Source organism: Saccoglossus kowalevskii, chromosome 14 (genome assembly GCF_978046115.1).
Source record: "Saccoglossus kowalevskii chromosome 14, keSacKowa6.1, whole genome shotgun sequence".
Taxonomy (NCBI): Eukaryota; Metazoa; Hemichordata; class Enteropneusta; family Harrimaniidae; genus Saccoglossus; species Saccoglossus kowalevskii.
The window spans coordinates 32,585,445-32,613,382 of NC_140654.1; the positions used below are offsets into that span (position 1 = coordinate 32,585,445).

Sequence of the window (27,938 nt, forward strand, 5' to 3'; positions counted from 1 at the left end):
TTATTTAGACTAAAATAGATTGAGATGTTAAAAAAAAACTAGAAAAAAAGTTATGAACTTTTAACAAATACATGCACTGATCAGAAGTAATTTTTTAGAAATAAATGTAAAATATGGATTTTTAACTAGCATTCACACATTGTTATCGATATGGCTTCTATGAACGGTCAACAGCATATAAAAAATATTGCTTCATGACAGTGTGTGGCATGTACACTGCATATTAAGATAAGGTTGTCAACAGGACTGTAACTAACAGGTCACTATGTCTTACTACATGCATTTTAAAATTGTTTGACAGTATATGTCTTTTAAACATCGCCCTCAGTGTTGAATATCAGCCAGAAGTAGAATGAAGAACTTGAATTCATTTCGTACAAATCAGCCACCATCTTAAAAGTTCTGTTATTTCAAATTCCACTGTTCTCACAAATTTTGTTTTTATTTCCAGTGCTGAACCCCCACGTCATTTTACCAGTAAGGATTTTGAATCAATGGGTAAACACTTCTGTGAGGTTGTATTGGACTATACCAAGGCAAAGGAAAACAAGAGGTAACATCTCATACATTTACTTTTTATTATTTAGTTATCGTTGTAGCATAATTTGTAAAAAACTGTGATAATTTATTTTCAAAGAACTTTGTATCATATCTGCTTTCTTTTTTTATGACTAATTGTTCGTATAGTGTCATTATTTCTGTTTGATCTCCATTTGTGTATTATTTGCAATTCAGTTTTGTACAAGTGTTCTAATAAATTGTAAAAATTGTTTATTATCAATAATGTTTCCAGTCAGTTTAGTCTAAACTAAATCTAAATTGGTGGAATATTCCACTTGAATTTTATATTTTTTCTATCATTTCTCAAAAATTTTGGATCAAAGTGACAACATTTCCTGTTTGCTGTCTTAATCAACGTTTTTGGGAAAAATATAGAAAAAATGATGCATGTTTGTTTTTTAAAGGTGACAAAAACTTTAATGCTCCAAGGGTTAAAGGTTACTGGTAACAACTGTAAAATACTTTGTTTTCGCTGAATGTATGTGAGAATGGATGTTAGTGAAAATAAAATCCAGCAAATATACCTTTTTTCTATATTTTACACTCAAGTCATCACAAATCAGTGACAATTAACAATTAATCAAAACACCAACAAAAATCAGTAAGGATTAATCCCAAATTAAATATTTTACAGTAGTGTTTCTCTATATGTATGGAAAATGAACATTTTTTTTTTATTCAAACCTTTTTATTCAACACTGAAACTTGATCAAAAATACAGAAACAAATGAGAATGCATGCATGACATATTTTGAATCAATTATAATAAGGTTTGCATTTCTAGGAAGCATATGTACATGTCAATTCGATATCCATTCTTCAATCAGACCTTTGTAGGTTTCACTCCACATTTAGAATATCTCAGATTCAGTATTTTATGATGAACACTAAGCAGTTTTGAGATGAAGTCAGCTGTGTCTAATACTGTTCAATAATTCCTGCTAGAAATTTCCCGATTTCAGGATTACATTGTATTTGTGAAGACAAAATTACATGGAAGTAATTGACAATCTGTGTTTTCGGACTCAAGAGAAATCTTCACTGCTAGAAAAATTTGCAAAGTATTTTTTAGTATTATGATTCAGTTTCAGTTTGGAGACATTTGTGTACTATTATGATAATGATAAGTTTAAAACTAGAAATTTTCAGCTTTTCTCTACTTTGAGTAACAAGAATGGCTGTATATGTAAATGAGATGTGATTTTCATGTTATAGTTTATTGAGAGTTTAATTGGGGTGTGATACCTATATCAACCTTCTTTCAGACACCCATATTATAGTCCCTTCAATTGTAGACTACCCATCATGCAATGCTCTTCCCTTCTTGCTTTTATATCTTGCAACTTGTAGAGTCAAGAGAGATAGCAGGTAAACATGCCAATGTCTTTTCTACTCAACAACAATGTAGAAAATAGATAATCAGGATTATCAGTGTTCTCAAGAATTTCTAATGACAATCTTGCCACTGTCAGTTCATTAAACATTTTGTATTTTCAAAATGAGTGCAATAAATACTAAACTCTAAATTCTATTTTATGCAAATAATCTTGACAACACTCTTACCTGTGCCCGCAATGCTAATAGCCATGAGTGTTTCATTTCTGCTTATCACCTCAAGAGGGCAGTAGCTACCGAAAGTAGCCACAATCAAGATAATGAAAGGAGAACACTCCCTGGCAACTGTACATCATCTTGCATGTTTATTTAATCAATTTATAATTATAAATACTACCTATAGTATGTTGCATGCTGAGACAGACATAATGTTCTACTTTATATGGTACAGGGACTACTGCATGAGCGGATGATGTTACTGACTAGTTATGGATATATGTAAATGCATGATATAACATACATATACAAATAGGATGTTTGCATGGATGGAAATGTTATTAGCTCAACTTAATTTAAATTTTTTTTTCAAACTTTTTAAAACTGTTCGTTAAGCAAACTGAGAGAATATTTTGTGCGTGTATGTATTACACTGTAATTGGCTGATTGTTCATATTCATCTTTCTGTTACATTTTTGTTTTTTATTTATCATGTATAAATTATTTTTTTTCAATTATTCATGTGACTAAATCAGGATTAGAAAATCTTTTTCTAACAATTTTTTATATGATTCTCAACACTAACTGAATATTTTTTACTCATATTTTTGTTCTCCAGTCTTTACTCAGAATTAATATTAGAATTGACAAGACAGCTGACTCATCAGATATTAGAGAAGAGAGGCATGTTGCCGCCCTCTATGCCAGATTTCTCTTCCAGGTTGAGTGATTCTGATAGTGATAATGAAAAACGAGGTTAGTATTTGTTGATGTCCTGTAGAGAGCGCTTTATGTGTTACAGCTTGTGACACATTTGTCATGTTGATGATGTATGCATGTTTTGTGCAGGAGATGAAATCTTGTGTGTGAGGACACCAACTCTCATATTTGGACTGTACATTTGTTAGTACATGCCTCTCAGTCAATATTATATAAAACACTCACAAAACAATCATTAACAGTTAACAAGATGTAGTCAAAATTTGGTAAGCGTCATCACCATGAATAACTATTCGCTGCATATCAACTACCAATACAGTATCCATTTGGCCACATGATATCCTTAATGTTCCTGTTCTTAAGCCTTATATCAGATAATAATGACACGTGTGTACTAAATATATTATGCATAGCCATTCCCTGTAAACTAGTGCGTGATTCTGGGCTTTTGTTTTGTAATAACACAACTATACCAAACAAAAGCAAATTAAATGATAATATTAACAGGAAAAAATGTAAAACAAGAGAAACAAGATGACAACAGTAAGACAAGGCAGCCACCTAGAGCTATCTTACCAAAGAATTTACTGGATTTTGGCAGTAAACAGTCTGCTATACAGATGCTGGATGATATGTCGGCTGAAACCATTGATAGTTGTATTAGGATATTGGAGGATTTGGATATCACTAAAGCATTTAATGAATCTGAGTAAGTCGCATGTTAACCAAATGTATGATTGTATTAGTTTAAAAGAAGACAGCAGTCATCATGCAATGCCTGATTGAATTTCATGTAAACAAACATTGCTTTTACAGGCGTTATATACATTGCTATTAGTCCCACATCAAACATGATATGGTGTGATAAGTACAAAGACAATACAGTTGTGTACTCACATACTATGCACTATTCTCATAATCCTATTATTATATGTTTGAAACTCAGGAATGAGAAAAGTGGTGAAAATAAGTAGAACATCCTTACAATGAACTTCATCTTGAACTATGCTGCCTTGCTTTGCTGGAAATATCACATAATTGTTTCTTACATGTGATACCACATTTAATACTGTAAAATTACTTCACATAAAAAACTTGACTTTTATTGTAAAATATATGCAAGTAACTGATACTTGTGTTTCTTGACAGTTCCAGCGACAGTGACAGTGAACCAGAACCGGAATTACCTCCTGAACCGGATGATGACACCGAAAAGAAACATAAAAAGAAGAAAAAGAAAAAGAAGAGATCAAAGAGTGTACCTGTAAGTGATCATCTCTCAATGTCAGTTATAGAGGGCGCTATCACTTCTAGACACAACTTTATTTCTATTGATGAACTTGTACATTTTGATTCAAACCATCAAATTAACATCTTTGATTCCTGCTATATGTGCCTTCAGTATCTATAGTTAAATAGGTGTTATGGCATGTGGCAACAAAGTATTATGCGTAATGGCAACACTTCATTATATTTGTTTCTAATAATGATCAATATCTTCATGGCAAATTTGAATTAAAGACCCTGTTTACCATCCCTGGGACTATACTTAATTTCTATTGTTTGTATTGTGTTTATTTATCAGTTTTGTCTGTGTTAGCATTTTTGTGTTTTGGGTCTCAATGAGAAAATGAACTTATTCAATATATTCTGTGCACATATGGGATCCTTTTTGTACTTAAGTGTATGTCCGGGAATCAGAGTATGGGGTTAATACTATCCCTGGATCTATGGTAACCTTACAAATCATTTGGGCCATCAATACTACTATAAAATGTTGATTTTTCGTCACTTTTGTCATCATGATTTGAGGATGTTCTTACAAGGACACAATCTTCAAGAAGATCGCTGTGATCATCTTGAGGAATTCACTGAAATGTTCACTGCTAACAAAATTGTAGGAGTCCCACAATTTGCAATTTGTCTCTGACAAAACTAAAGATTTGTGCTATAAGTAGTAGCACATATGCTGAAATGAATTCCAAAAGGGTTTTCTATTTGTTCTTTTTGGTTAATATGTGATGAAATACAGCATGTACCGGTATATGTGGCTGTATAAATCACTACATTGGTTTAGATTTAATTATTACTCATATGAATATTACTTTAAGTATTGAATTACTAAGCTGAGAATAACACCACCTTGGCCCAATAATTGATCCTATTAGTGTGTGTATTATTTATATCCACAAGTGTTTCTTAAAAAGTGTATTTTTATAGTAATTATGCCCATTACTTATAAAATCATCAATTTTATTAGTTTTCTAAGTGTAAAAATACTGTTTTTAAGAAGCATTAATGTGTGTTGTTTTGTTTTATATTGTTTTTCAACAATGTTTATTTGTTGGTGTGTTTTAATGCATGTAAACAGGATGGTAGCCATGAATCAACTCCTGCTTCATTACATCATGTACAACCTGTAAGTCAACAACTCAGTTCCCACCTCATAACATAGCATAACAGTTTGCATTCCAGATTTGGCTAGATTAGATTATTAGCCGGTAACAAAAATAACGCAGCTTTAGTAAATGCTTTTAGTTGTAAATAGTAATTCTTTCATTTCATTTCATTTCATTGGAGTATTTTTTCAATTGAAACTGAAATATTGAAAAATATTTTGCTAAATGACATGCTTTTTATTTCTGTGAAAAAATATTCCATTGATAATTAATAATTTCTTGTACTAGTTTAAAAATTCTTTTTTTATTTCTAAATTGTAGTATATATGCATTAATTATTATGCTTACTTAATGCCTAATTTTGTATAGGCAGCTTATTGTGATTTTTTTATCTAATAACTTAATATTATGTAATTTTCATATCTTTAATGTGGATGAAATTATGGAAAAATGTGATTTCTTGATTTTTACTTTCTAAAAAAAAACCCCATATAATCTTTGTACAGACTCATTCCTCAAGATAATTGATCAGTTGGGGTAGGAAACTTTATAATGGTGATTGGTAGTGAAAAAGATCTCAGGGAACAACAGTTAGCTTCTTGGGTTGAATTACCTAGCAAACATCTGCAGCTAGAGATGATGTTTTCACCTTGAACACAATACTCATCAACTTTTTTAACCTTTTCACCACCAAACATTATTGTCCAAATGTTTCCGCACTTTGTTCTTATATTCTCCAATATTTCTGGATAGGAACCCTAATTCTGTAGCCAAAAGACAAAATTTGAGTCAATTTTTAGTTTTGTTCCAATTTTCTGAAAGAAAAAGCAGACTATAAACTTAGGCGAGGGTTCTCCGAACTCCGGTCAGTCAAAATGACTATTTTGAACTGTAGGCATTAATCAGCGATTCTGCCGGTGACGGAGACGGAAGCCCCATGACCTCAAGATTCTTTTACCCCTTACGTCACGAACCCACGTGGCCGAGGCCACCTGGACGGAAAGAGTGTGGAGGTTGGGGGAGACCCGGAGTCTATGGTGGGTATGAACTATGTGAATAGGCGGGAAATGTAGGCCGTGTAGGTGGAATCCCTGTTCGCCCGCTCAGATAAGGCTTTCGTATGTGCAGGTCTACTGAGAGCCTCTATGCGTGGAAGTGATGCCTGCTGGGCTCGTTGGTAGTGCGCTGTCTGGTTGGGACGGTAGGTCCGGTATGTCCGGAAGCACTGCTGGCGCTTCGACTAGCATTTCCAACAGAAGTGGAAACTAGGCCTTGCTTGGCCAATTGGGTGCAACCCATGATAATATGCGGGTGTGCACCTGTCGGAAGTTTTCTCCGGTGCCCGGTGAACTAGCGGGAAGAGAGGAAAGGCGTACACAACTAAGTGGGTCCACGGGGCTAGCAAAGCGACCCTGGCCCAGGCTCCTGGAGTCAGCAGGAGTGTTACGTACGTCGGGAGCTTGGCGTTCCGGGGTGCGGCAAAACTGTCCAACATTGGGCCGTCCCACGGCTGAAACAGCCTGGAGGCTACCCACTGGGGTATCAGCTACTCCGTGTTCTGGGGACGGAGCCGCCCTGAAAGGGCGTCGCCAGACTGCTCCTCACCCCTGGAAGGTGGTGTGCGGTTAGCTCCACATTGTATTCCAGGCACCAAAGGAGGATTTTGCTCCGCTGGGACTGACAACGATGGGGAATGCGTCCCCCCTCCTTCTTGAAAGAGACCACCTCTGCGTTGCCTGTGCGGTGCATGACTCTGTGGTCTCGAACTATGGGCAGAAAGCGTGGTAGTGCACTGCTCTCAGTTCGAGCCGGTTGATATGGTAGTCCCGAAACTAATGCAGGGGCCATATCCTTGGGCTTGTTGGCCCAATAGATGCGCTCCCCAACTCTAGGGAGAGGTATCTGTTACCAGAGTCATACCTGCGGCGAGCGGGCCCAAGGGGCTCCTCTGTCCGAGGATGGCCAGTGACGACCACCAGGACAGGGCTTCCTTCACTTGGTCCGAGATCGAAACCCGCCTATCTCGTTCCCATAGGAAGGCTTGGCGCCCAGGGACACCAACTGCGCATTGGGCCGAGGTGGGACTTGTCGATTTACTAATGAGCCCAACTGTTGAAGTAAATCCTGTGTTAGCCTGATGCGTTTGGCTATTACCCCTTGCCCGGGTTGTTGGTAACTGGAAGTCTGGGTACGGATTGAGGTGTACCGACATCTGGTGAAGCAGCAGCACTACCTGTTTCATCACCCTGGTGAACACGTAGGGCGCTGTGCCTAACCCGAACCGGGGGCACCCGACCTTCGAATCACCCAGCTGGGCGATTCAAAGGAGATAGCAACTCGCTGGGTGCATCGGTACATGCAGGTAGGCCCCGCTTAAGTCTAGCGGGGCTAGCCAGTCAAAACGGTGGATGGGGAGAAGAACCCTGAATGGTGTCTCCATGTGGAACCGATCGAGTAGCACATACTGAATCTGTCTGCCTAGGTCCAATACTGGACTCCTGCCACTTGTAGATTTGGTACTACGAACACATTTGGGTAGAAGCCTGGCCTTAGTTCCGGCTGATGTACCCTGAGTATGGCGCCGTTTCCCAGCAAACTGCGACTTCCTGTCTTATTGCTTCTGAAATAAGGAAGTCCCCTGGCAGTGCCAAACAGGGTGGACACTGACAAGGGAGATGGAGATTTCAGCGGTATCCTTTAACAGAATGTCACCACCTGGGAAGGTCCAGGGGTCGGTCACCCGCTGTCTCCAAACCGGACTACACCGGCGCAATCTGTGTGCGACAGGGATATGTGGCCATGTGTTCGGCAGTTGCGAGGGGGGTGCTCCCTTCCCCATGAGGTGAGTTCCCCAAGGCCTGAAGTAGTCACTAAGTTGTGACCTGGCCATTCACTGAACACGTGCCTGTCCCGCCTGGTTGCAGAGGTGAGTGTCAAACATGCCTCCCCTGCTGCTGGGTAGACGTCCGCCCAGAGAGGGTGAGGAGCCACCACCTGGCTCTTACCTCCCTGGGGGCGCGCTACTACCCTTCCCTCCCATGAAAGGGTATAAGCGCTTGCCTCCTGGCTGACTCTGGCTAGCGGACGACGCCCTAGGGCGTTGTTTTCTGTGCGCCTGCCAGTCTGCATCACTGAGGTGGGGACGTACCCTGGCTCAGCTTGACGGGCGAAAACATGTGCGTCTAAGGCCGCGTCTCGTAGCAGATGTGCGGTGCAGTGGCCCACCAGTAAAAATGTCGCCTGGTCTAGGAGGCTGGTACGTTCTGCCTCCAAGGTCTCCAGAGTGCTGGTCACGCATAATAATGTGCTCATGCAACTCTGCCCTCAGGGCTGGATGGGTCGTCTTCAATTGGCAAAGACACCCATGGAACGCGGCTATCCCCCTTTGCCCGGTTTGTCTAATTTGTGGTACCGGGGTCTGGGAAAGGAGCCTTGGAATCCGGTTGGGGGCGTTTTGGTCTCATCCCACGCTATGGGGTCTGATCCCGCAACCTTAGGTGGCCGCTTTAGGATCAAGGGTGGGGGTATATACATCGTATCACTGGGATCGATGATACTCTGCCTCACCTACAACTATACACTTCTATCAGGATTCACACTATCTTTGTTGTGACAAGTTTTTATTTATTCCAATTCAGACAACGTTGCCGGAAGTCACTGGAGCAGAGGCTGAGAGACAGAAAAAGAAGCAGGTATGGTTCATTTGTCGTTAGATACATTTCGGTTGTTTTGTTGCACCATGGTGTAGGGGTTTTGTATTTGTGCATGTATACTACACAGAGTTATCTAGAATTCTCACTAAGACACTCAATAACATAACAAGTATATTAAATTATATATATAATGATTATATGGAACAATGTAAACCTGTACACTTAGTTTGGTATATGTGTATATTCCAGGTAACTCTGTTGGTGTTTGACTACACTGAAGTAAAAATCGTTTCCTGTATTCTATTAGTTTGCATTATACTCACAATCCCGACTGCTGTTCGTAAAAAAAAATCGTCTGTGGAGGAAACAAAATTGCTGTCATAGTTAATACCTCATTTTTGAAAGTTGTAGTTTTCCTCAAAGTAGCTCAGTACAAGCCATTAGAGTACAGTGACCTACATGTACATTGTATGTGTCACTCAATATGTTTCGCAGTGTCTTGCAACTTAGAAGTGTAATTGCTTACTTACCATCAAGCTGTGACTAAATCATGTAGTGGAGAAGTTCTAAAATTACTAAACATAATAAGACATGGCTTCTACAGTTTGTACTCAGTTCTAGTTCTGATTTGGTACTTATTTCACCACTAGAGGGCGCTTATCTCACATATCACCAGCTATGTGATTAGAAAGTGGTATAGCCAAAATTTCATCAAACTTTTGATAAAAAAAAAAATATTATCAGAAACCTTTGATTTATTGTTTTGTCGGAGACTTGTTTTATCTCAAGTAATCAAACATAGATTTGTTCACTTCTATAACATTCTGTCAACAATGCATGTCTTCTATAAGTTTTTAGATTTGTTGTGGTCAATGATGTCATTCTATAATTGCATGTCTAGTGCATTATCAGTACATGTCTAATGCATGATCAGTACATGACTAATGCATGATCAGTACATGTCTAATGCATAATCAGTACATGTCCAATATTATTGCATGTATATTGTATTGTTTCTTCTAAACTCTTTCTGTACATATTGCAGTGTATCCCAATAATTGCAAACATAACAATTCATACAAGCTTGCTGCAGTATAGCTATATACTAACACAGCCTATAGCAGTCTGCTGTACCTTGCATGCTTGTATTGAAATAAATCCCTGAGAATTAGAGTTGCATCTTATTTCTAACTTTTTAAAGGCTGGTGCAATATGTATAATATTTTACTCAAGGGAATAACATTGTTTCTAATTATGAATTCAAGTCCCATTGTGTCATCCCTGGGACTGCACTAGAATAGACAATAGTGTTTTTTGTTCATAAAACATACTGACATTCTTGTTTGATGTTGGGTTTTGAATCTGTGATGGGTTAACAATGGAATGCTGAAAATATTCTATATTTTGAAACAATGAATTTTAGCCACATATTAGCTAGTTTCAAATTGGTTGTTTGTCAAAGGGTGGTAATGTTATGATCAGAACCTCATCCCAGCTAATTGAAAGATAACATTGTCAATTGCAAAATACCAACATAAAGGGCGCTCTACACATGACTGGTGTACTTTCAAATCACTGAGCTATAAAATCTGTCATGTTTTAACCAAACGGTTCTACACAAATATCAATTTTGGTGATTACTCTGTGTATGTTGAAGCACAGTGTAAAAAATGCAATAATAATGCACAAATACAATAGGTTTTTTGAGGTGGAGGGACACACTTTTGTTTATTTCCCTACTACAGTGAATTATTATTGTTTTGATTTGTATTTATTTCCTCATGGAAAGTTTGTAATGTTCATATTCCTTTGGACTATTCTAATGGTGTGATTACCTGTTGCTTAGTATTCACAAGTGTCTCATGGTTTAAGTTTTTTATGGCAAATAGAGCAGATCTCAAATCATATTTTTGGAAACTAAGGAATACTTCATTATTATATATCTCTTGTTCACTTGGTTTTGCCTTATGTGATAAAAGTGTAATCTGACATGCTCCGTGTACTACATTGCTTTCGAACACAGGTTTCCAGAGATTTTCCCAAAATAAAAAAATTATAGACTTTTAGTTCTGGTTTTTCCTGGGTGGCAGACATAGGATAACAGGATTATTACAACTATTAACAGTCAATCCTGATATAACATGCAATGTAACACTTTTTCCCACCTACGTCTGTATAAATCTGCTACATTTCTAGCTCATCCATCATTATTGAATGAATGAATGAAATGTAATGTATTTGCTGCATATATTAGACATAGAGACCAAAGTGACCTATCCTGTGATGTTGTTTGTTGGTTGATGTTTACTCCATTTCCAATATCTGATATGTGTAGTTTCAGTCTGCTGTTGTGATATTCCATTCATTTATATGTTTATCATCTGCTTAAGATTTGAATACTAACTTTGTTTCATGGGTTGATATTTCTCAGAACTGTAAACTAATTAATCAGTGCATGCATGGTTGTTAAGCAGTTGTGTGTTATGTAACAGCATTTTGTGTTTTCTTTGTGCTATGGAAAATTGATTAAAAAATGTCAAGTATGATTTTCACAGAGGAACAGTATGGCACTAAAGACACTCTTACGTGTTGACAAGTGGCCGCATGTGTTTTACACAGATGGAACGGATAAATCTACCAGTGGGAAAAACAAAGCAAGTGATATCAAATTCGTTATTTTTGATTTCTGTGATAATATATGCATGTATTTCAGCTGTGAGATTCTGGATGCTGGCTTGTTGTCTACACACATACAAGATTTATATTTTACATCTCATTTAAATACCTACTATGCAAGCTGATGCGATTGAAACTCAATTTTCCAAACATAAAAAACATTTTTTTTATGCTGCCACAGTGTTTTAAAGCTTTTGAAGTTTGTTTTTTTTCTAGATAAAAGTGTCTGTTGAAATGTCAATTCCATGGTTTGCTGGAATAAATACATCTATAAGTGAAGTTCCATGTGTGACTTTCACTGGTCCAATATTTTCCTTGTAGTATTCCGATAAGTTTGTTGCAGATATTGTTCTGACCTTATGACCTCTGTCTTCTGATTGGTTGATTATGTACAACTAACTAATCAGTTGTCTGTGTGGTTCCCTGTTATTGGTCGAAGTAGTATTAATTCTTTAGAATTTGATATTACTTGATTCAATCAACTATGGTAGGAAAATGCCTCAGCAGGATAAGTATCAGTTGCAGTTAACTTAGGGAGCCTTTCACTAGCTTATGACATCATACAGATGGACCTCGTACTCCTCAGCATGATCATTGTAATCAATGAGAAAAAAATTAAGAATTTCAAGTCAATTAATTAATTAATTAGAAATATTGTAAATTCTTGCATGATTAGGCAAACAAATTGTTGTTTGACCTTTGTCATTTACTCTGGTATGAATGGAATTGTTTGACCTTTGTCATTTACTCTGGTATGAATGGAATTGTTTGACCTTTGTCATTTACTCTGGTATGAATGGAATTGTTTGACCTTTGTCATTTACTCTGGTATGAATGGAATTGTTTGACCTTTTTCATTTACTCTGGTATGAATGGAATTGTTTGACCTTTGTCATTTACTCTGGTATGAATGGAATTGTTTGACCTTTGTCACTTACTCTGGTATGAATGGAATTGTTTGACCTTTGTCATTTACTCTGGTATGAATGGAATTGTTTGACCTTTGTCATTTACTCTGGTATGAATGGAATTGTTTGACCTTTGTCATTTACTCTGGTATGAATGGAATTGTTTGACCTTTGTCATTTACTCTGGTATGAATGGAATTGTTTGACCTTTGTCATTTACTCTGGTATGAATGGAATTGTTTGACCTTTGTCATTTACTCTGGTATGAATGGAATTGCTTGACCTTTGTCATTTACTCTGGTATGAATGGAATTGTTTGACCTTTGTCATTTACTCTGGTATGAATGGAATTGCTTGACCTTTGTCATTTACTCTGGTATGAATGGAATTGCTTGACCTTTGTCATTTACTCTGGTATGAATGGAATTGCTTGACCTTTGTCATTTACTCTGGTATGAATGGAATTGTTTGACCTTTGTCATTTACTCTGGTATGAATGGAATTGTTTGACCTTTGTCATTTACTCTGGTATGAATGGAATTGTTTGACCTTTGTCATTTACTCTGGTATGAATGGAATTGTTTGACCTTTGTCATTTACTCTGGTATGAATGGAATTGTTTGACCTTTGTCATTTACTCTGGTATGAATGGAATTGTTTGACCTTTGTCATTTACTCTGGTATGAATGGAATTGTTTGACCTTTGTCATTTACTCTGGTATGAATGGAATTGTTTGACCTTTGTCATTTACTCTGGTATGAATGGAATTGTTTGACCTTTGTCATTTACTCTGGTATGAATGGAATTGTTTGACCTTTGTCATTTACTCTGGTATGAATGGAATTGTTTGACCTGTGTCATTTACTCTGGTATGAATGGAATTGTTTGACCTGTGTCATTTACTCTGGTATGAATGGAATTGTTTGACCTTTGTCATTTACTCTGGTATGAATGGAATTGCTTGACCTTTGTCATTTACTCTGGTATGAATGGAATTGCTTGAGCTTTGTCATTTACTCTGGTATGAATGGAATTGCTTGACCTTTGTCATTTACTCTGGTATGAATGGAATTGTTTGACCTTTGTCATTTACTCTGGTATGAATGGAATTGTTTGACCTTTGACATTTACTCTGGTATGAATGGAATTGCTTGACCTTTGTCATTTACTCTGGTATGAATGGAATTGCTTGACCTTTGTCATTTACTCTGGTATGAATGGAATTGCTTGACCTTTGTCATTTACTCTGGTATGAATGGAATTGCTTGACCTTTGTCATTTACTCTGGTATGAATGGAATTGTTTGACCTTTGTCATTTACTCTGGTATGAATGGAATTGCTTGACCTTTGTCATTTACTCTGGTATGAATGGAATTGTTTGACCTTTGTCATTTACTCTGGTATGAATGGAATTGCTTGACCTTTGTCATTTACTCTGGTATGAATGGAATTGCTTGACCTTTGTCATTTACTCTGGTATGAATGGAATTGTTTGACCTTTGTCATTTACTCTGGTATGAATGGAATTGTTTGACCTTTGTAATTTACTCTGGTATGAATGGAATTGCTTGACCTTTGTCATTTACTCTGGTATGAATGGAATTGTTTGACCTTTGTCATTTACTCTGGTATGAATGGAATTGCTTGACCTTTGTCATTTACTCTGGTATGAATGGAATTGCTTGACCTTTGTCATTTACTCTGGTATGAATGGAATTGCTTGACCTTTGTCATTTACTCTGGTATGAATGGAATTGCTTGACCTTTGTCATTTACTCTGGTATGAATGGAATTGTTTGACCTTTGTCATTTACTCTGGTATGAATGGAATTGTTTGACCTTTGACATTTACTCTGGTATGAATGGAATTGCTTGACCTTTGTCATTTACTCTGGTATGAATGGAATTGCTTGACCTTTGTCATTTACTCTGGTATGAATGGAATTGCTTGACCTTTGTCATTTACTCTGGTATGAATGGAATTGCTTGACCTTTGTCATTTACTCTGGTATGAATGGAATTGTTTGACCTTTGTCATTTACTCTGGTATGAATGGAATTGCTTGACCTTTGTCATTTACTCTGGTATGAATGGAATTGTTTGACCTTTGTCATTTACTCTGGTATGAATGGAATTGCTTGACCTTTGTCATTTACTCTGGTATGAATGGAATTGCTTGACCTTTGTCATTTACTCTGGTATGAATGGAATTGTTTGACCTTTGTCATTTACTCTGGTATGAATGGAATTGTTTGACCTTTGTCATTTACTCTGGTATGAATGGAATTGCTTGACCTTTGTCATTTACTCTGGTATGAATGGAATTGTTTGACCTTTGTCATTTACTCTGGTATGAATGGAATTGCTTGACCTTTGTCATTTACTCTGGTATGAATGGAATTGCTTGACCTTTGTCATTTACTCTGGTATGAATGGAATTGCTTGACCTTTGTCATTTACTCTGGTATGAATGGAATTGCTTGACCTTTGTCATTTACTCTGGTATGAATGGAATTGTTTGACCTTTGTCATTTACTCTGGTATAAATGGAATTGCTTGATATATGTTTTTGAAAAACTTAAGGAGCCTTGTACTTACCTATTTCGCAATCCCTGTAGCAACAACTTTATCTTAATTACAAGAAACTTCTGAAAAAGCAAAATATAGAAATGTATTTTTGAGTCATTTCAGACATGCTTTTATCACATATATCTTGGTTCCATGGTTTTCCATGGACAGCTATTGTTCAAACCTGGTTCATACATCAATCATAATGGGAATATAAGATTTTTTCAGATAAGATACAAAATTAGGAATGACATAATAGTTTTGTTTTAATGAATGTTGTTCTGGGTTATTGTTTATGACATATTGTACATCAAATGCCGCAAATATTAACATGCATTTATTTCAAGTTATATTTCAAAATGGCAGACCTTTTAAGTATTGTTTACTATTGAACAACATGAACATGGTGTAAATGTATTATAATCTTCCTGAGTCAAATTAGGGATCCTTACAACTTGAATTGTGACATCATGTAAAGTAGTAAAGCTCCTTAACTTCAGTGCCATAGACATAGAAACTAGTTCTACAGTGTTCTGATTTCATTTAGTTCTGCTTGCAGTCCTTGATCATCCTACACCAGTCCTCCCTCTTGCAGTACATGTTCTGATAAGATTTGGCTTTGCTTGAATTGCAGTCTATCATCATCTGCACCAGACCATCTTACAGTGTTCTGATTAAACTTAGTCCTGCTTGCAATCTACTCTCATCTGCTGATCACTCTCCTTCTCTGCAGCTCCTCAATCGATCAAGTCTACTGTGAATATACCTTCTTGTTTATTCATTGTGTTAACTCATATTTGTTTACTAACTCAATTCATACTACTTGCGCTGTCTCTGCTATTATAACTGTGCCCAATGCAGCAATTACCAATTGCTGCACTGAGGCCAAATATGGATGCCCTCCATCAACAGCTAAGACAGCGTGCTGAAGCTTCAACACAGGAATACCGTTTACTGGAGATGAAAAGCTTTGATATCTTTCCTCAACTTGGGAGAGGTGCTGAGAAGACCAAGCGAGAGTTCAGCCCTGTACCCGCCAACATTCGATTAGACATAAAACAATTCAATATGGCTAACTTACTTGAGAGAGAAAAGCAGACGATTAGTTTGCAGGTTCCAATTGAGAATCGGCGTCCTTTGGAGGGACGACTTTTTGAACTGCCAGAAGAGACGAACATTCACCACATCATACAAAGTGAAAGCCAGGAATTCTGGGATCGATACGCCGACAGATCCAGGATTCTACCAAAACTACATGTAGAGTACCATTAACAAATTGTGCACATTTTAAAATTAACATGTTCTTGTATCAACGCACTTTGAGTTTTTTAACTGCACTATATGTATGATTCGATGTATTGTTATGACTCGATATTTTTATGATTTTGATTAAAAAATGATTTGTCGACTCATTTATATTATTATTATTATTTTAATCTTTCAATGTATTTTCTTTCCTGCATTGCATCACATTACTTTCTGGTAAGAATTGTCCTCTCATTCTGTCTGTATTCATGTCATGTTATGTGATGTATCCAACTTTTACCATTTCACCGTCATATTATAAAGCAATCCTGGTTTTTTACATTTTATGTAAATTACTTTAATTTCAAGACTAGTTTTGAATCAAAATGACTGATTCAATTAAAGATTTTGGGTGAAAGTTTCAATAAATTTAAATAAAAAAAAATGGATATTTTACTAAATTGACAATGGCGGTGAAATGATTAGTCTTAGGAATAGCCTATAATGTGTGCCATAGTTAAACCAATCAGAAAGCTTTATTTTGGTCAATGAACATACATTTTTACTTCAGTGAATTTAACCTTTTAAAACCAGTACAGTACCAACAAAACATTTGGAATTTCATTTTATTTTGAACATATTCATTTTTAAAACAAAATAATAATTGTTTTTTGATGGACTTTGTTGTGTAAATTATTATGTCATTGATCGATGGTACACATCATAGGTGTTCTAAATATTTGTTATGTTGAAAACTAACATCATTGCAGTGACCTTTCAACTCATTCAATTAGTCTGATTCCTATGTACATTATTCCTCCAACTGCTGTATACAGATTTGTCAATTCTGAATTTTGTCCTGAAATTGACGAATGAGAAATAAAATTGACACTATTAACCTTTTTCACAACCAGTTCCCCTTTTTCATCACAAAATAGTCCTGTTCATAAGGCAAAGCAGTTACAGGAATAATATAATTTAGTATATTCATTCTGTCATATCCCATTGTTTTATATAATACAAATCATGTGTTAAACATCACATCCTGTTTTTAAAAACATACAGTATTAAATCATTACATTCTGTGTTCCTCCACATATACCTGCAGTATTAAATCATTACATTTTGTGTTCCTCCACATATACCTGCAGTATTAAATCATTATATTCTGTGTTCCTCCACATATACCTGAGTATTACATCATTATATTCTGTGTTCCTCCACATATACCTGCAGTATTAAATCATTATATTCTGTGTTCCTCCACATATACCTGCAGTATTACATCATTATATTCTGTGTTCCTCCACATATACCTGCAGTATTAAATCATTATATTCTGTGTTCCTCCACATATACCTGAGTATTACATCATTATATTCTGTGTTCCTCCACATATACCTGCAGTATTACATCATTACATTCTGTGTTCCTCCACATATACCTGCAGTATTACATCATTACATTCTGTGTTTCTCCACATATATCTGCAGTATTACATCATTACATTCTGTGTTCCTCCACATATACCTGCAGTATTACATCATTACATTCTGTGTTCCTCCACATATACCTGCAGTATTAAATCATTACATTCTGTGTTCCTCCACATATACCTGCAGTATTAAATCATTACGTTCTGTGTTTCTCCACATATACATGTACCTGCAGTATTACATCATTACATTTTGTGTTCCTCCACATATACCTGCAGTATTACATCATTACATTTTGTGTTCCTCCACACATACCTGCAGTATTAAATCATTACATTTTGTGTTCCTCCACATATACATGTACCTGCAGTATTAAATCATTACATTCTGTGTTCCTCCACATATACCTGCAGTATTACATCATTACATTCTGTGTTCCTCCACATATACCTGCAGTATTACATCATTACATTCTGTGTTCCTCCACATATACCTGCAGTATTAAATCATTACATTCTGTGTTCCTCCACATATACCTGCAGTATTAAATCATTACGTTCTGTGTTTCTCCACATATATCTGCAGTATTACATCATTACATTCTGTGTTCCTCCACATATACCTGCAGTATTACATCATTACATTCTGTGTTCCTCCACATATACCTGCAGTATTAAATCATTACGTTCTGTGTTTCTCCACATATATCTGCAGTATTACATCATTACATTCTGTGTTCCTCCACATATACCTGCAGTATTACATCATTACATTCTGTGTTCCTCCACATATACCTGCAGTATTAAATCATTACATTTTGTGTTCCTCCATATATACCTGCAGTATTAAATCATTACATTTTGTGTTCCTCCACATATACCTGCAGTATTACATCATTACATTCTGTGTTTCTCCACATATACCTGTAGTATTAAATCATTACATTCTGTGTTCCTCCACACATACCTGTAGTATTAATCATTACATTCTGTGTTCCTCCACATATACCTGCAGTATTAAATCATTACATTCTGTGTTTCTCCACATATACCTGCAGTATTAAATCATTACATTCTGTGTTCCTCCACATATACCTGCAGTATTACATCATTACATTCTGTGTTCCTCCACATATATCTGCAGTATTACATCATTATATTCTGTGTTCCTCCACATATACCTCCAGTATTACATCATTACATTCTGTGTTCCTCCACATATACCTGCAGTATTACATCATTATATTGTGTTCGTCAACATAACTGAATTACATCATTACATTCTGTGTTCCCTTGCATAGATTTATTACATCATCACTTTCTGTGTTTTTCAACATTACTCCAAGTACATCACATCTTGTTTTCCTTCACACATTTATTAAATCATCAGTTTGTGTGTTAATCAACATTACTACATCACATCATCACATTCTGTGTTCCTTCACACAGATTTATTACATCATCACTTTGTGTGTTCCTCAACATTACTGCATTGCGTCATCACATTCTGTGTTCCTTTTAGTTTGACTAAACCCATATTTACTGTATATGTAGAACTATTCTGTTTTAGTCGCTGTATTTACCGTATAACAAATATTTTGACCTAGTCTGTCATTATAGCTTGCTTTGGAACCCGTCTTGTTATTCCCTGCTTTTACCCATCTAGTTTTTTCTCAGAATGTAGACCTACTTGTACTTGTGAACAGATTAAGATAATTTGTAGTAAGCTAGGGAGCACCATTGAGTTATGTCACAGTAAACTTTAACTCGTTCACCAAGTTGTTTGTTTGTTTGTTTGCAATTCACTACTACTAACCTGGAAGTCACCATAGAAAAGACTTTAAATAGTGTATATATATGTCAAGTGATTACTAGATTACATTCTCCCCATGTAACTGTTGTAAATGGTACAGCCCATTGGCAGCAAATATCAGGGTTATTCCATATGCCAGTGATAGGGTCCAAAGCTTGATTTCATCTTGGGGTAACGTATAAAAAAATTAAAATACTTCATAATTAACAGCAGGACACAGCAGTCTTAACTGCAATTTACCTCCATCAAAGTCATGAACTGCATTCCATGTACAGAATTAATTTTCATATATTCCCAGGATTTATTGCAAGTTAATGATGCATATCACATGACCACTTTTAACCAATCATAACTGACTTGATGACTCTGAACATTAAGCACCAATACTGTAGAATGTCATGTGATAACGAGTGATTATTTTTACCTCGTTACAGGCTGGCCAACTTGGTAAATGTGTTAACATGGTAAAGAAGTATCCAGTGTTTGTGAATAAGTATCAGCGGCGAAGTAATAATGGTATACCTATGTTTGCTCAGGAAAGACTGGACGAAAGAGCCACTAAGGTAAACTGTGTATGTTATATTGTTGTATGTTATAAGCAGTTAGTAATATTATGTTGCCATGGCAATAACTTTTGAATCTGTTTATTAGAGAATGGAGGAAATGAAAAAACTACTTCAGGACAAACAGGAGAAGGAAGCAGCAGGAGTTAAGGTAATATTTTCGGTGTTATTCAAATTGTGGAGTGGAGATGTTTTTTTGATGTCATACAACTATGTGATCAAAAATAATACTTGGAAACATATGAAGGGGTAGTGTTGTGGTACGAGTCCCTCCCAACAGTAATGTTTACATGGCAACCTATTTATAAGAAATGATAAAATGCAAACTAACGAAAAAAATTTAAAAAAAAAAAATTTCTATTATTGTTGTGAACATAATTGATACAACTTTTTAATATTCAGACTGAATAAAATGGAGTAAAATGCATCCATAGATGAGAAGAGCACCAGTACAGTTATGATAGCAGTATACATATAATATTACCAATCTTACATTTATTATGACTTCACATTGGATCTAAAGTATTAATTCTCATACTTTTATGCCATGTGGTGCAGTTTTCAGACGAGACTCAGCTGCGGCGATTATTGGCATTAACAAAATCGTTACAGGAGGAAGAATACAACATACGCAAGTTTAAATTAGATGAGGGTAGTAACAGTGCTGCCATGGCAACGTTTAAACATGGATATACACATGCAGGTTGGTGTCTGTTTTATTTTCTTATTTTATAAATTATAATTAACATGACAGAGTCATCTCTGCTTAAACATGTTATCAGATATACAAACAATGCTTTTACTAAAAGACAAGCACTAACTTAACTACTCAGTATTCACACCATAACATCATAAAAAAAATACTTAATAATAAGAATTGTAAATGTAATTATTAATACTGTCATGCTATATAGTACTTTGGGTTTGATATTAGCCTATTGTGAACTATACTATGCATGTGAAGAAGATCTTCAGTTTTTGCAATGACTGGGATGATTTAAGAGTGATTCAACCACTTCCTACATGTCTGTAACATCAGCAAATACAGCATAGTAAATAAAAAAATAAAAACATGTTTTTACACACTCTGTCATTTTTCCCAATGTTGCCACATCGTGAACCTGGAACTGTCATGCATTGATCTTGTTTGTTTGGGAACACTTCCATACAATATATGTATTTTGAACAAATGGTATATCTTGTAATATTCTATGACTAGAAAATGAAGTTGTTCTTATTTCTCATATATCGGTATATCTTATTTAGGAGTTTTCAAGGGTGGTGGTAGATCAGTTTTGGCTTCTTTACTGAACTGCTGATGTATGTGAAAATAAACAAACCAGAACCTCCATACAAATTGTCATATCGCCCTCTGTGATGTACTTTGAAATCACTTGTTTTTCATGCCATCTTTGATAAACAAAGATATTAGTTTTTATGGCCATCCTAAATTCAGTGTCCCTGTATCATTTTAGGGAGTTATTGAATACAGAAAACACTAATAATTGTGTTATTCACAGGTCTGAATGTAAGAGGACCTCCAACACTGTTAGAATATCAAGAACAGAATGGAGATAGCAGTGATGATACATGTCAACATCAACAGTCTCCTCCACCGAGCCAATCACTGCCACCCCAACCACACGCTGCTATCAAATCACCATATAACCTGTTACCAAGCCAACAACCGCAGGCAAACTCCCCACCCACAGGACGTTGCTTTCGCCCATCTAAAAATGACAGTTTTCGGGAAAAGAACACTGACAAGTCAAGACCATATTTGTCAAGTACTTTGAAGAGTACAGATCAGCCATACATGACTATGCAACATAACAATGTGTATTTACGTACAGGTGCTGGTAGTGTTCAGTATGCTAATAGGAAACCAGTCAGTGCCGATGTGTTCAGTAGCAATGCAGTACCACGATTGAAAACCTCACATAGTGAAAGTACTGCCCTCAGTAAGGTAAGTCAACAACACCCTCATTATAATATTCAATAGTTATGATTGTGATCATTTTAATTGCATGAATTTTGCAAAGTGAGAAATATGTACCAACAAACTCTTCACTTGATTTGTGTATCACATGCATAACATGGCTATCTCTATACTGTGACGTATTACAGGACAGGTTAAAATGAATCTGTAATACAAAAAATTATAATTCATTTGATTGAAATTAAAAAAAAATGAGCACAAATCATAAATAAGCTAAAATGATTCACAGCGTAGCGTAATACAGGTGTATGCAACTATATAATTGTGTTTTATGTTATTTCATTAGTTCAACTTTCCACATATTTTTTTTTTTTTTTACCTGTGATGAATATTTGTTTAGACTAACATCATCAGAAACATGTTATTACCAACATGCCTTTCTGTTTAGTTGAGATTAATACAAAACTCTGCGGTAATCACTCATGTCTGTTGATCTCAACCTAATAAAAATATTGTGCAATTATTTATATATAGTAAAAATCAAGTTATTTCAAAGTTGCCTTTTGATAGTAATGATAAATATAGCATATCTGGTAATAGCATAAAACTTTAATGCATTTAAGGGTTATATATATATATATATATATATATATATATATATATATATATATATATATATATATATATAGTCTGTAACTTTGAACTAGTGCTGTACTGCTGTTTTAGATGAAAAATACCTAGGTAGATAATAAGACTGATTTTACAATATTTTATTTGCTTTATTAGAAACACATCTCTAATAAAGATGCACATAAACCAAACCATTTATTGCTTACTAAATCATTAAAATTAAACTTATTTTGACCTCTGTCATTAAAATAAGCACATGCACTACTAATAGAGCAAATACGGTATACCCTCATACCTGAATATGATGCACTACTAATAGAGCAAATACGATATACCCTCATACCTGAAATAGATGCACTACTAATAGAGCAAATACGGTATACCCTCATACCTGAAATAGATTAACTTGACAGACTGACAAACATGTTTCTTTCGTACAAGTAACTCTAGTGTTCTGAAGATGTTGGTATTCTCTCTCATTCAGCACAGCACTGGTTTAATCGTCTCCATGAATCCTACTTTTAATTCTTTTCGCTTTCATCTTTTCATGTAGCTTTGTGGGAAGCATGTGGCAGCCATTCAACATGTACAAGAGCCTCAGCAACAATTGCCTTCATTCAAATTTAAAAAAACTTTCTTTATTTAGAATTAAGTGCATAAATTAAAAGTAAAATATTCTTTTCACCCAATCACTGTCTTTAATTTATGTTTAATAATTGATTTGATTTTTAGTTATCAATAATCCCTGATGCTACAACCACAACACCGTTGCTAGTTATGAGTAATGGAATGCCTAAATATGCCAGTAAGGTAAAGGTTATGGATAGCTTTCAAAGTTATGAGTGCACTAACACTACTAAGATAAGGGGTATTGAGCTCCCTAACTAATTGATGTGAAACTAAATTGCATTTCAGCTTTATTTATTTTTCATTTTTGTAACCTTTGGTATCTCATTCAGTTTTAGTATCAAAAAATGTTTATTTAAAAAGTTATGGAATTATGTTCTTTCTTTTTCACATCATAAAAACTAAAATATTTTTAGTTTTTAAGAAGAGATTCTTGAGAATTGAGGTGGATACATAATTTGCAAATTTGTACATTATCTGCATCATTAAATGAAAATGTTATATCTGAAATGTATTTTAATTTCATCCCCCATGTTTGACGTGTTAACCGCAATACCTAATATTGCTATTACTTTGCCTTTCCTATTAATCCTAGAAATCCACTAGTTATGACTCACATCAACCACACTACGTCACTACTCTTGAAGAGAGTTCTAAATCTCTTGCCAAGAAGCTGGACGGCCCTCTAGAGCTAAATGATTCACTAACACCAGCATACACTGATGTATTGCTAGAACGGTTACGGATGCATAATCAGAGTATGGTAAGTGATATACCACTAAGACCACTGCCTCCACAACTTCCTCTACCACTATTATTACCACCTCTGTCCTCGCCCACTGGAGATACTGATCATCAGAAGAGCTGTACTTCCTCTATGTTGACTGATTTGTCTGAGTTTTGGAGACAAAATCAAGCCTGGGTAAGTGGAATATGATAAGCAGCATGCCAAGTAAAGACTTTGGTGGTTTTTGCTGTGTGCATTGATGAGTGGCTGCTGTAAAATTACATATTTGGATTTGGCTGCTTTGTTTAAACTCCTGGCATTTTCTGCTTAAATACTTTTATTGAGTTTTTTTCTATCTGTTTAAATGAGTAATACATTCTAAAAAAATGCCCCTATTAATTATATTTGAATCTGAATAGCATGACATCACATTTGAATAACATGACATCACATCTGAATAACATGACATCACATCTGAATAACATGACATCACATCTGAATAGCATGACATCACATCTGAATAACATGACATCACATCTGAATAACATGACATCACATCTGAATAGCATGACATCACATCTGAATAGTATGACATCACTGTCGGGGCACAGGTCAACATGTGTTCGTATATTAAGAGTTACCCCCTATGAGCAATGGAATCGACCTCAAACATGCTAATTATGCAAGTGTTACCCATGATTTCTTCTCTTGATCACTTGAGTCTGTTGTATGTTTTGTGGAGATTTAATAAACGTGGCGATTTATTCGAACCAAATTCCCACAGCCACAATCACATCTGAATAACATAACATCACATCTGAATAACATGACATCACATCTGAATAACATGACATCTGAATAACATGACATCACATCTGAATAACATGACATCACATCTGAATAACATGACATCACATCTGAATAACATGACATTACATCTGAATAACATTGACATCACATCTGAATAACATGACATCACATCTGAATAACATGACATCACATCTGAATAACATGACATCACATCTGAATAACATGACGTCACATCTGAATAGCATGACATCACATCTGAATAACATGACATCACATCTGAATAGCATGACATCACATCTGAATAACATTGACATTACATCTGAATAACATTGACATTACATCTGAATAACATGACATCACATCTGAATAACATTGACATTACATCTGAATAACATTGACATCACATCTGAATAACATTGACATCACATCTGAATAACATGACATTACATCTGAATAACATTAACATGACATCTGAATAACATGACATCACATCTGAATAGTATGGCATCACATCTGAAAAACATGACATCTGAATAACATGACATCACATCTGAATAACATGACATCACATCTGAATAACATGACATCACATCTGAATAACATTGACATTACATCTGAATAACATTGACATCACATCTGAATAACATTGACATCACATCTGAATAACATTGACATTACATCTGAATAACATTGACATGACATCTGAATAACATGACATTACATCTGAATAACATTAACATGACATCTGAATAACATGACATGACATCTGAATAACATGACATCACATCTGAATAACATGACATCACATCTGAATAGTATGGCATCACATCTGAATAACATTGACATCACATCTGAATAACATGACATCACATCTGAATAACATGACATCTGAATAACATAACATGACATCACATCTGAATAACATGACATCACATCTGAATAACATGACATCACATCTGAATAACATGACATCACATCTGAATAACATGACGTCACATCTGAATAGCATGACATCACATCTGAATAACATGACATCACATCTGAATAGCATGACATCACATCTGAATAACATTGACATTACATCTGAATAACATTGACATTACATCTGAATAACATGACATCACATCTGAATAACATTGACATTACATCTGAATAACATTGACATCACATCTGAATAACATTGACATCACATCTGAATAACATGACATTACATCTGAATAACATTAACATGACATCTGAATAACATGACATCACATCTGAATAGTATGGCATCACATCTGAAAAACATGACATCTGAATAACATGACATCACATCTGAATAACATGACATCACATCTGAATAACATGACATCACATCTGAATAACATTGACATTACATCTGAATAACATTGACATCACATCTGAATAACATTGACATCACATCTGAATAACATTGACATTACATCTGAATAACATTGACATGACATCTGAATAACATGACATTACATCTGAATAACATTAACATGACATCTGAATAACATGACATGACATCTGAATAACATGACATCACATCTGAATAACATGACATCACATCTGAATAGTATGGCATCACATCTGAATAACATTGACATCACATCTGAATAACATGACATCACATCTGAATAACATGACATCTGAATAACATAACATGACATCACATCTGAATAACATGACATCACATCTGAATAACATGACATCACATCTGAATAGCATGACATCACATCTGAATAACATGACATCACATCTGAATAACATTGACATTACATCTGAATAACATGACATCACATCTGAATAACATTGACATTACATCTGAATAACATTGACATCACATCTGAATAACATTAACATGACATCTGAATAACATGACATCACATCTGAATAACATGACATCACATCTGAATAGTATGGCATCTGAATAACATGACATCACATCTGAATAACATGACATCACATCTGAATAACATGACATCACATCTGAATAACATTGACATTACATCTGAATAACATTGACATCACATCTGAATAACATTGACATCACATCTGAATAACATTGACATTACATCTGAATAACATTGACATGACATCTGAATAACATGACATTACATCTGAATAACATTAACATGACATCTGAATAACATGACATGACATCTGAATAACATGACATCACATCTGAATAACATGACATCACATCTGAATAACATGACATTACATCTGAATAACATTAACATGACATCTGAATAACATGACATGACATCTGAATAACATGACATCACATCTGAATAACATGACATCACATCTGAATAGTATGGCATCACATCTGAATAACATTGACATCACATCTGAATAACATGACATCACATCTGAATAACATGACATCTGAATAACATAACATGACATCACATCTGAATAACATGACATCACATCTGAATAACATGACATCACATCTGAATAACATGACATTACATCTGAATAACATTAACATGACATCTGAATAACATGACATGACATCTGAATAACATGACATCACATCTGAATAACATGACATCACATCCGAATAGTATGGCATCACATCTGAATAACATTGACATCACATCTGAATAACATGACATCACATCTGAATAACATGACATCTGAATAACATAACATGACATCACATCTGAATAACATGACATCACATCTGAATAACATGACATCACATCTGAATAGCATGACATCACATCTGAATAACATGACATCACATCTGAATAACATTGACATTACATCTGAATAACATGACATCACATCTGAATAACATTGACATTACATCTGAATAACATTGACATCACATCTGAATAACATTAACATGACATCTGAATAACATGACATCACATCTGAATAACATGACATCACATCTGAATAGTATGGCATCACATCTGAAAAACATGACATCTGAATAACATGACATCACATCTGAATAACATGACATCACATCTGAATAACATGACATCACATCTGAATAACATGACATCACATCTGAATAACATGACATCACATCTGAATAACATTGACATTACATCTGAATAACATTGACATCACATCTGAATAACATTGACA

The 27,938-nt window shown here is 35.2% G+C and overlaps 1 protein-coding gene across 10 annotated transcripts in view; it reads left to right on the forward strand.

The window, feature by feature from the left end:
* Positions 1-27,938, forward strand: part of LOC100369281 (uncharacterized) — a 190,135-nt gene that overhangs the window by 155,625 nt on the left and 6,572 nt on the right. For 4 of the 10 annotated variants that reach the window (XM_085508146.1, XM_085508147.1, XM_085508151.1 and 1 more), the window contains 14 exons: positions 452-553; positions 1,912-1,929; positions 2,732-2,868; positions 3,340-3,541; positions 3,982-4,096; positions 5,204-5,251; positions 8,870-8,923; positions 15,951-16,295; positions 20,002-20,094; positions 20,183-20,245; positions 20,653-20,797; positions 21,615-22,060; positions 23,396-23,473; positions 23,886-24,053. In XM_085508146.1, coding sequence (XP_085364272.1) covers positions 452-553; positions 1,912-1,929; positions 2,732-2,868; positions 3,340-3,541; positions 3,982-4,096; positions 5,204-5,251; positions 8,870-8,923; positions 15,951-16,295; positions 20,002-20,094; positions 20,183-20,245; positions 20,653-20,797; positions 21,615-22,060; positions 23,396-23,473; positions 23,886-24,053 — 2,014 coding nt within the window. Of the gene's footprint in view, positions 1-451; positions 554-1,911; positions 1,930-2,731; positions 2,869-3,339; positions 3,542-3,981; positions 4,097-5,203; positions 5,252-8,869; positions 8,924-15,950; positions 16,296-19,965; positions 20,095-20,182; positions 20,246-20,652; positions 20,798-21,614; positions 22,061-23,216; positions 23,353-23,395; positions 23,474-23,885; positions 24,054-27,938 lie in introns of those variants that run through there. The other 6 variants (XM_085508150.1, XM_085508153.1, XM_085508149.1 and 3 more) reach the window with 6 other exon arrangements.